This window comes from Heterodontus francisci, unplaced genomic scaffold (assembly GCF_036365525.1).
Source record: "Heterodontus francisci isolate sHetFra1 unplaced genomic scaffold, sHetFra1.hap1 HAP1_SCAFFOLD_101_1, whole genome shotgun sequence".
Taxonomy (NCBI): Eukaryota; Metazoa; Chordata; class Chondrichthyes; order Heterodontiformes; family Heterodontidae; genus Heterodontus; species Heterodontus francisci.
The window spans coordinates 5648106-5659595 of NW_027141025.1; the positions used below are offsets into that span (position 1 = coordinate 5648106).

General features: G+C 43.7%; 1 protein-coding gene across 1 annotated transcript; it reads right to left on the reverse strand.

Moving 5' to 3' along the window:
- Nucleotides 1-818: 818 nt before the first annotated feature.
- On the reverse strand, nucleotides 819-7210 carry LOC137361849 (CD5 antigen-like). The gene is made up of 3 exons (XM_068026452.1): nucleotides 6901-7210; nucleotides 891-1199; nucleotides 819-829 (listed from the first exon to the last, which is right to left on the reverse strand). Exons 1-3 carry the CDS (start codon nucleotides 6923-6925, stop codon nucleotides 819-821), a joined length of 345 nt encoding a protein of 114 aa, XP_067882553.1. The 5' UTR covers nucleotides 6926-7210.
- Between the last annotated feature and the right edge of the window lie 4280 nt (nucleotides 7211-11490).

The following is an 11490-nucleotide window of genomic DNA, read 5'->3' on the forward strand; positions in this document are numbered from 1 at the left end:
TTATAAATTGTCACTAGTATATGTAGGTGATAGGGATAGTTGGGAATATGGGATTAGTGTAGGATTAGTATAAATGGGTGGTTGATGTTCGGCACAGACTCGGTGGGCCGAAGGGCCTGTTTCAGTGCTGTATCTCTAATCTAATCTAACAAAGCACACTGTCGGGTTTAAATGTGGTAACCCAGAATGGCGGAAGGTGGGAAGTCGTGTTCCACAGGTCTGGGGTCACTGCTGCTCAATATTTACATAAACGATTTTGACTTAGACAAGGGAGACATGATTTCAAAATTTCAGATGACAACAAATACGAAATACGGAAGACGTTAGTAAAAGAGCCGAATGGGCAAACAATTGCCAAATGAGTTGAATACAGATGAGTCTAAGGTGGTCAGTGTTGATAGGAAGAATAAAGAGGCAACGTACTTCTTGTAAAATAAGGATTAAAATTATGTATAACAGCAAAGAGACCTCGGGATACAGGGGCAGTAATCACTTATAAAGTGACAGAGACCGAAGCTAGTGATCATAAATATAGCATGATCATGAACAAATCTAATAAGAAATTCAGGAGAATTATTTTTTTTAGCTCGGAGTGGTTTGAATTTTGAATTCCGAACACATGCAATTGTTGAAGTGATGAGCGTCGATGCCTTCAAGGTAAAGCTGTATAGGTACATGAAGAAGAAAGAAGTAGGCGGATATGCAAAGAGGGTTAGATGCAGTGATATGGGGCGATACTCGTGGGCAGCATAAACACCACATTGACCAGTAAGGCCGAATGGCCAGAATCTGTGCTGTCCATTGTATGTAATTCGATGTCATATCTTCCCTGTGAAGCCATGTGCACAACACTACGGAAAATGGGCACATGGAAGCACCCTTACCTGAACACAAGATCCTCACATCTTCTTTATGAGAACAGTCGTGGTTACCCCACGATGCTGAGGGACATTCCCAGAGAAATGATTCGTTACCGAAACACTTCAGTTCATCCAACCAAACTGGCCCTGAGCCTCGTTCACAAGATGCCGGAAGTGCCAGGTCCAAGGCCTTTCCACAACCCAGCTGTTTGCAAACCACGTCAGCGTCCGCCAGATCCCAGGAATCATCACAGACTGAACCCCATATCCCATTGTCATAAATCTCCACTCGGCCAGTACATGGGCTTCCACCGTCAGACAGCCTTACCTGCACGTGGTCTGTTGGACAACAGTACAGGAGGATTATACTTTCAATAGACATTCACCTCATCACTCAATGCAACTCATTGCACCATCACCAGCTTTAAAACAAGACATGTTAAATGCGCCTGCGACAGGTAAATAAAGCTATAAAACAGAATATCTGTTTACACATGCTTCTTACACAGAATGTAATGAACAGAAATGTTTCAGATATCCTACTACATCTGGCTTTGACATGTTATGTTCTCCAGTTCCCATTTTATGTTTTGAACGCTGTGTACGTTGTTGTACAGGCGATCACTCACACGAATAACAATTAATTTATACCCATGTTTTATTACTGTATATGTTCGTTGTCCATGTATGTTACCCTTATCTGTTATCTTGGTCAGACATTTACTGTCATCTCCTATTGCCTTTATCTTGAATTGCAAGTGACTTGCATTTATCTAGCGCCATTAACGTAATGCAACATCCCAAGGCGCAGTGCAGGAGTGATATCAAAGAAAATTTAACACAGAGCACCAAAGAATATATTAGGTCACATGACCAAAAGCGAAGTCAAAGAGTTTGCTTGTTATGGAGTATCTTGAAGCAGGGAAGAGAGGTTGACAGGCAGAGAGATTTAAGGAAGCAATTCTGGAGCGTGTGACCTTTGCAGCTTAAGGCACGGCCGCCATGGTGCGCAATTGAAATCAGGAATGCTCAAGAAGCCAGAACTGGGAGCTGTCAAACTGGAGCCGATTGCAAAGAGAGGAGCTGCGAGGCCAGGAAGGGATTTGAAAACAAGGATGAGAAATTTAAAACCGCGCATTGCTGGGAAAAGTAGGTCAGTGAGCAGAGGGCAGATGCCTGAGTGGCAATTGGTCGAGACAGCAGAATTTGCAGAGGTTGGAACTAAGGAAGCCAGCCAGGAGTACATTAGAATTATCGAGTCTGGAGGGAAAAGGGCAATCGACAAGAATAGATCACGGCAAATTCGGGTGATGTCATGGAGGTGAAAATAGACAGTGTTAATGAAGATATGGAGATTTGGTAGGAGGCTCACCCCGGGATCAAATGTAACACCAAGATTACAAGCCGTCTGCCTGAGTCACAGACAGTTGGTGTGGCGAGAAATGGAGTTGGCAGCAAGGAAACATGCGATGGGGACTGATGGTTTCTATCTTTTCAATACTGAGTTGGAGGAATTTTCTGCTGATGCAGTACTGAATGTCAGACTGGAATTCTGACAGTGTACAGGCTGTGGAGGGCTCAAGAGAGCTGAATGTGAGGTAGAGTTGGATACAGTGAGATACATGTGGAAACTGAGGCTCAGTTTGTGGATATCACTGAAAGGCAGCATGTAAATGAGAAATGAGGTATCAATGGATAGATCCTTTGGTGACACTGTAGGTGACTTTGCAGGAGCGGGAAGAGAAGACATTGCCGGTAACTTTCTGACTATGACTGCACAGATAAGACTAGAACCAGCTGAGTGCAGTCCCACCCAGCCAGGGGATAATGGAGAGGGGTTGGAGAGGAATTTCATGATCAATCATATCAACATTTGTAGACAAGTCAAGAAATAGGAGGAGGAAACGTTTAGATTTGTTACAATCACTTAGGATGACATTTGTGACTTTGATAAGAGTTATTCTGGTCTTGTGGTGTGGATAGAAATCGGATTTGAGGAATTGGAACATGCAGTCCATAAAAGATGAGCATGGATTTGGGAGGCGACAACACATTCAAGGACGTTGGCGAGCAACGAACAGTTGGAGCTGGGGCAATAATTTGCATGGACAGGTGGTCAATGGTTTCTTTCTGAGGAGAGGCATGATGACTGCCGATTTGAAGGAGAGGGGGCTGAACATGAAGAGAGAAAGAGAGAATCGTTAATATTGTCAGCTGTCATGGGACCCAGGAAGGGAATGTCTCTGTTCAGTATCTTAGTAGAAATAAGGCGCACACAGCAAGACGTGGATTTCATCAACAGCATAGGTTCAGAGAGAGCGTGAAGGACTCTAGGAGAGAAACAAGAAAAGCGAATTCAGGGTGATGGTGCGGGGTGGGGTTGAACAACTGATAGGAAGTTAGGCCCGGTGGATTGGGGAAGAAAGGTAAGTTGTGGAGGCGACTGAACAGATATTTTTGAACTTTGTGACAAAAAGTCTAGGAGTCCTCTCATTTATTTTTGGAGTTCAGGGTGGACGAGGCAGGGGAGTGGTTCAGGGGGAAGATTTATGATGGAGAAGATATGCTGCGCGTTTCCTTTGCCTTCCTGGATGATCATTGTCTAACGGGTGGTTTTAGCAAAGAAGAGCAGGAACCGATGATGCTTTATGTGATTGATCCATTCAGGATTATATTACCAGATTGTTGGCCAGATGTCACCCAGCCTTTCTGTTTTTTTTAAATTCTTTCATGGGGTGTGGGTGTTACTGGCAAGGCCTGAATTTCTTTTATCCACCCTATATATTACTTCCAATTCATACTGGAGAATGTAACGTCCACAAGTTCTACCCTTGAACATCAGTCTTGCAATATACAGTATCTTCGTGTAGAACTATGTTCCAGGGTCGTGTTGATTATAACATTATCATAAATAGATGTAATATTAATTGCATAACAGAATCACTTACTTTTGTAAGGATGGGACTCTGTATTTGACAATGAAGACATTTGAGTAATTTTAGAGATAAACCATACGTCTGAACAGAGAATATGCAGACCTCTCTGTCCAGACAGGCTGCTGCTATTATGTTCAATGAGCAGACGAAACTTGTGAGGCATATTATCAATTGCTATTGTCTGTAAAATATCAATGATCTAAACTACCAATTATATCAATATATGACTGTTGGAGTGAACAAAGAGGGCAGAAAACAGGATCTCTCTGCAAAATGTTGGACAGGATCAGGAAGTGTCATTGGACAATTGAACTCCAGATGTGTAGACCTCCTGGCTGAGCAGGAAACCAGTATTTAATCTGGACGAGACAAAAATGATTGGACTAATTGCGTCAGGCACTTTGGGGAATAAGAATCAGGATGTGACCCATCAGATAGAGAAGTAGAAGACAAGGAGAAGACACATGGCTTCTGTAGGCGGACATAAATGTTGGGTGGAGCTGAACATCTACCTAACTAAAGAACAAGATGACATACTCTACTCTGTCCAGTGACTGAGTGTGTAATAACCATTCGGCACTGTAAACTTCTGACGTGAAACGATGGAATGTATTGAATGCCGCTGTGTCCGAAAAAAATACTTACTGTAACCAATCGGTATTAAATCTGAATCATTAACTATCTCATATGTTGTAAGTTCCACTCTGTCATATTTAAATAAATGTTCGTTGGAACAACCCCAAACTATCATTAGCGAAATATCAGCACGGTTTTGTGAAGGGTAGGTCGTACCTCACAAACCTTATTGAGTTTTTCGAGAAGGTGACCAAACAGGTGGATGAGGCTAAAGCAGTGGATGTGGTGTATATGGATTTCAGTAAGGCGTTTGATAAGGTTCCCCACGGTAGGCTATTGCAGAAAATACGGAAGTATGGGGTTGAAGGTGATTTAGAGCTTTCGATCAGAAATTGGCTAGCTGAAAGAAGACAGAGTGTGGTGGTTGATGGCAAATGTTCATCCTGGAGTTTAGTTACTAGTGGTGTACCGCAAGGATCTGTTTTGGTGCCACTGTTGTTTGTCATTTTTATAAATGACCTGGAAGAGGGTGCAGAAGGGTGGGTTAGTAAATTTCCGGATGACACGAAGGTCGGTGGAGTTGTGGATAGTGCCGAAGGATGTTGTCGGGTACAGAGGGACATAGATAGGCTGCAGAACTGGGCTGAGAGATGGCAAATGGAGTTTAATGCGGAAAAGTGTGAGGTGATTCACTTTGGAAGGAGTAACAGGAATGCAAGTACTGGGCTAATGGGAAGATTCTTGGTAGTGTAGATGAACAGAGAGATCTTGGTGTCCAGGTACATAAATCCCTGAAGGTTGCTACCCAGGTTAATAGGGCTGTTAAGAAGGCATATGGTGTGTTAGCTTTTATTAGTAGGGGGATCGAGTTTCGGAGCCACGAGGTCATGCTGCAGCTGTACAAAACTCTGGTGTGACCGCACCTGGAGTATTGCGTGCAGTTCTGGTCACCGCATTATGGGAAGGATGTCGAAGCTTTGGAAAGTGTGCAGAGGAGATTTACTAGGATGTTGCCTGGTATGGAGGGAAGGTCTTCCGAGGAAAGGCTGAGGGACTTGAGGTTGTTTTGGTTGGAGAGAAGGAGGAGGAGAGGTGACTTAATAGAGACATATAATATAATCAGAGGGTTAGATAGGGTGGATAGTGAGAGTCTTTTTCCTCAGATGGTGATGGCAAACACGAGGGGACATAGCTTTAAGTTGAGGGGTGATAGATATAGGACAGATGCCAGAGGTAGTTTCTTTACTCAGAGAGTAGTATGGGCGTGGAACGCTCTGCCTGCAGCAGTAGTAGACTCGCCAACTTTAAGGGCATTTAAGTGGTCATTGGATAGACATATGGATGAAAATGGAATAGTGTAGGTCAGATGGTTTCACAGGTCGGCGCAACATCGAGGGCCGAAGGGCCTGTACTGCGCTGAAATATTCTGATTCTAATTCTAAAAAACAAACATCGGTCGAGGCTTTCATTCTGCACAATACAACTTCCCCAGAACATATGCCTGCATTGACATGCTGCACAATGGAACTTTCAAGCATCTGGTCCAAAACATCTGTCTACTTTTATACACAGCCTAATGAAACTTACACCAGAACAACTCCCACACAGCTACCTGCTCTTATATACTGTACAATGGAACTGATTGCAAGCTCGACGCCGGATTTGATACCACAGCTGAGAGTCCAATTCTGTATTCTATTTATCACAAAATAGAGATCTTTCACGTCTATCATCATTCACCTCCCTTCCTGCCGCAGCCCATCTGCTGCTGAAATGCTCACCCATGCTTTGCTGTCTGTGGAACAGCATATTTCAATGTTCTCCCGGGTGATAACCCATCCTGCATCCTCCAGAAACATCAGCTCATCCAAAGCTTTGTCGCCTGCCCTCCATTAAGCCCCTCTCAGGAACGCCACTGCACTCACTGGTATCCCTGCTGCCAATGCATCGAGTTTTCAATTATGATCTTCATGTTCAGACACCTTCATGCTCTCCCCCTGCCATCAGTATAACCTCCTCCAGCCTGAATCATTTCGAGAGCTCTGCATTTATCTGAATCCAGCTTCTTGTACATCTCCCACTTCCATCCCCCACAACTTTCAGTCTAGCCTTTAACCATCTAACCACCCAGATGAGAATTTCCACCCCAAACATCTCTGTGTCTCCGCCTCTTCAAATCCAACCATCTGACTAAAAGTTTAGTCACCCACTCTAACATCTCTTTGACTGGCTCTGTGTCAGTTTTCTGTCCGATTACATTCCTGATAAACTCTTTGTGATGTATGTGTTTATTGAAAGTTCTGTGAGAAAAAAAGTTCTTGTTGTTTAATTGTGTCCGTGTTCTCTCTCCCTGAACACCACCCAGTCCATCCCCAGCTCCCCCACCGCCCACCCTGCTCATCCCCTACCCCCAAATGAAATTACTGATTTGAGACACCCAGGAACAAGTAACCTGTATTATCACTTTTCTCAGCAGATTAGACATTTCACTTCTTTGTTATTGTAAAAGCAGTGAAGAATTTGTTTACCTGAACACAGGACCCCAACATCCATACTGTCAGTGAGAGACGAATTCAATGTGAACAAACTGCAGTTCTGGAGCTGCAATTCATTTCCTCCACATTGGACATCATTCACCCAGACGGGTCCTTCACCCTTTCCGTCCTTTGGATAGTTATAAGTGGCTGTCGCTTCACCGCAGCCCAGCTGTGTACAGACCACGTTGGCATCATTCAGGGTCCAGAGTCTGTCCTGCAATCTCCTCCAGCTGCCGGTGTAGTAAATCTCCACTCGCCCATCACACCAGCTTCCCCCGTTAGTCAGCCTTAGTGACCAATTTTCATCTACAATATGAAACACAATGGTGAAATTGAAGCATAGTTTGCTGCCACCAGAAAAGTTATTAATTTTGTTGGTTACTATTTCTGTCATCATTGTTCAGAAGGCTTGTCGGCAGATGTTGTTCACCATCACCTTTTCTCAGTAAATACATTTTGGAGACATACCGAGTAGCTTCCGCTGTTTAAACTGGGGGCCAAGGGTAAAATGAACTGGAGGTGAGCGCGGCACATACCGGCAATTGATAAGTTAAGAGACCGAAGGGTGGGGCAGGGGCTTTAAATGGCTCCTGACAGATGACAGTTCCTTTCATCCCATATGGAGAGAAACAGACAAGTTTACGTTGCCACAATGCTTCCGATGACATCTCAAGTCGCCTCACAGGCAATGAAGCACTTTTGATTTGTCATCACTAATGATGACAGGTGACTGACCCGAGGGACTGAAGGTTGTCCTCCTGTCCACATGTACTGATATTTCCTGCTCTCGCCCTGTACGTGAAGCATCATCAACGTTTATTCCAATTTCTCCCCCTCATCTTCACATGGTCCATCTTCAACTCTTCCATTCCCTTCCTCAACATCTCTGTCTCTGATTCTGGGGATAGGCTATTAACTAATATAAAGAGTAAGCCCAGTGACTCTCACAGTTATCTTGTCTATGATTCCTCACACCACGATTCCTAGAATGATTCTATCACATTCTTCCACTTTCTCCATCTGCATTGTATCTGTCTGGTGATGCAACCGATCATCCCAGTGCTTCCATATATGTCTTCCTTTTTCCACAACCGAGGACTCTCCTCATCTCCTCATCCACCCACCATGGTTGACAGGGCCCCATCATGTCCATTCCATTTCCCATACTTCTGCTTTAACCCTTTCCCGCCTCGCAGAACCATGATAGGATTCTGCTTCTCCTCATCTTCCACTCCATCAGCTTCCATATTCAACAGATGATCTTCCACCATTTCCACCACCTTTAATGCGATAGCACTACCAAACACATCTTCCCCTTCCCTCCACTTTTAACATTCCAAAGGGACCATTCGCTCTGTGACACCCTGATGCACTCTTCAATCATTCTCAGCACCCCTTCCCACAGGAACTTCCCAGGCAAGCGCAGAAGATGCAACCACTGCCCTTTTACCTCCACCTTTCTCACCGTCCAAGCCGGCAAATACTGCTTCCAAGTAAAACAACGATTTGCTCGTACTGCTTTCTCTTCAGTATACTGTATTTGCTGTATTGACTGATTATGATGCGTCTCCTTTCCATTGGCACAGCAAACACAGTCGAGTGATTAATTTGCAGAACACCTTTGTTTAGTCTGCAAACTTCACCTTTATCTTCCTTGTATTCATTGTATACTCTACTCCCACTCTGACCTCTCCCTCCTCTTTCTCCTACACAGTTCCAATGAAGGTTAACGTAAGTTTGAGAAATAGCAAATTAAAAGCAAAATTCAGCGCGTGCTGGAAATCTGAAATAAAAACAAGAAATGCTGGAAATACTCAGCAGGTCTGGCAACATCTGTGGAGAGAGAAGCAGAGTTAACGTTTCAGATCAGTGACCTGCCTTCACAACTGACAAATATTAGAAACGTAACAGGTTATAAGCAAGTTAAGTGGGTGTGGGGCAAGAGATAACAAAGGAGAAGGTGTACATAGGATGAGGTTACAGAATAGCTGACCAGAATGACATGGAGCAAAGATGTGTTAGTGGTGTGTTGAAAGACAAAACATTAGTACAGAAAGGGTGTTAACAGACTGAAAATTGAACAGCCACAAGTACAAACATAATAAAACAGTGGGTAACCCAACTGACCAAACTCAGATGAAATAATATAAAAACAAAAAAAAATTAAAATTGGAAAAGAAAAAATAACTCAAAATAAAAGTAAAATGGAGGGCCCGTCATGCTCTGAAATTATTGAACTCAAAGTTCAGTCCGGCAGGCTGTGGGGTTCCTGATCGGAAAATGAGATGCTGTTCCTCGAGCTTGCGTTGATGTTCACTGGAACATTGCAGCAATCCCAGGACAGAGATGTGAGCATGAGAGCAGGGGGAGCGATGAAATGGCAAGCAACCAGAAGTTCAGGGTCCTGCTTGAGGACTGTTGGAGGTGTTCACAAATCAGTCATGCAGTCTGCGTTTGGTCTCCCCAATGTTGAGGAAAGCACATTGTGAGCAGCGAATACAATATACTACATTAAAATAAATACAAGTAAATCGCTGTTTCATCTGCAAGGGGTGTTTGGGGTCTGGAATAGTGAGGGGAGAGGAGGTAAATGGGCAGGTATTACACCTCCTGCGATTGCAGGTGAAGGTTCTGTGGGAAGGGGATGAGGTGGTGGGGTAGCGGAGGAGTGGACCAGGGTGTCACGGAGAGAACGATCCCTTCAGAATGCTGAGAGGGGAAGGGAGGGGAAGATGCATTTGGTAGTGGCATCACGCTGGAGGTGGCGGAAATGGCGGAGGATGATCCTTTGGATATGGTGGCTGATGGGGTGGAAAGTGAGGACAAGGGGAACCCTGTCACTGTTTTGGGAGGGAGGGGAAGGGGAGAGGGTAGAGGTGCAGGAAATGTGCCAAGCACGGTTGAGGGCCTTTAAGCCACTGTGGTTGTAAGGACCTCCTATAAGGACTCCATTCCATTCTCCAAGATTCTCCGTCTCCGACGCATCTGCTGTGATGATGCTACCTTCCATGACAGCGTTTCTGATATGTCTTCCTTTTTCCTCAACCGAGGATTCCCCCCCCCCCGCGCCACCCCCACTGCGATTTACTTGTACTTCTTTCAATGCAATGTCCTGCATTCGCAACAAAAACGACTTGAGAGGGTTACAGCAATGCTAACCATCAAACAAATACTCCAAATGTATGATCTCTTCAGAATATTCCTGCTTTAATAAGCCTCCTATTTCTTTATTAAGTATAGAAAATGTACCCTGATACTCCCTTTTAATCATTCTCAACACCCCTTCCCACAGGAACTTCCCATGAAAGCGCAGGAGTTCCAACCACTGCCCTGTTACCTCCACCTTTCTCACCATCCAAGCCCCAAAACACTGCTTCCAAGTGAAACAACGATTTACTTGTACTGCTTACTCTTTCGGATACTGTATTTACTGTATTGACTGATCATGATGCGTCTCCTTTACATTGGCAGACCAAACACAGTGGAGGGATTACTTTGCAGAACACCTTTTTCAAGTCTGCAAGCTTTACCTTTCGCTTCCAGTTGCCTGTCATTTTCATTGTCTACTGCACTCCCACTCTGACCTCTCCCTCCTCTTTCTCCTGGCAGTTCCAATGCAGGATAATATAAGTTTGAGAAACAGCACTTCCTCTTTCCACTAGACTCTTTACAGCATTTTAGAATGAACACTGAGTTCAGCAATTTCAGATCAGATTCCCTCCCCCTTTTTTTCTTTTTTGGACGATATTTGACTTCCAATTTGCACCTCCTCCAGAAATGTGCTTTTTACTTGGCCCATTCTAACATACTTTTGCTCTGCATTGTTCGTTTTACCATTTCATCTCTCCTGTCTTTCACCACATCACGGAGCGTTCCTTTCATTCTTTCCTTGTTACCCCCTTTCTTTAAAAAAAACTGTTAAATCTCTAAGTTCTGATGAAAGATCCACAATCTGAAAGGTTGATACTCTTTCTGTCACCAAGGATGCTGCCATAACTGCTGAGTATTTCCAGCACTTCCTGTTTTTATTACCTATATTGCAAATTGTGAAACGTGGGAGCACTTTTGCATTGAGCAGTGTCCCACATACAGTGATCAGATAACTGAGCAGAGAATCTGTTATATGAGGGTGCTGGCTGAGAGATAAATATAATCCTGGAAATTGGGAGAATTTAAATTTACATCAAAATTGTGAAATTTTCAAAGACATAGCACATTGGTGAAATAACGAATTATGCCATTCACTATAATTTTATTGCAATCGGTGTGGTGGAACTTAAAATATATCTCACACTATGTATCTTGCAACAAGTTCACAGTGTTTTCTATTAAACAGATGATCTTTGCAGAGAATTCCATGACAATTCATATTTGAACTGCCTACATTGATAACAGTTTCAATGCTCGAGCAACATTTACATTCAATGGCAGTGGTCCTGGGAGCGTCTTGCTGATTCTATAGCCCTTGAAAAATGCTGCAGATTTACCCGGAAATAGATATTATATGACGAGAAGTACTACCAACGAGTCATTGTATGCATAAATGTTTACTGGAGTGAAGCTTTGATTCATTTGTAATTT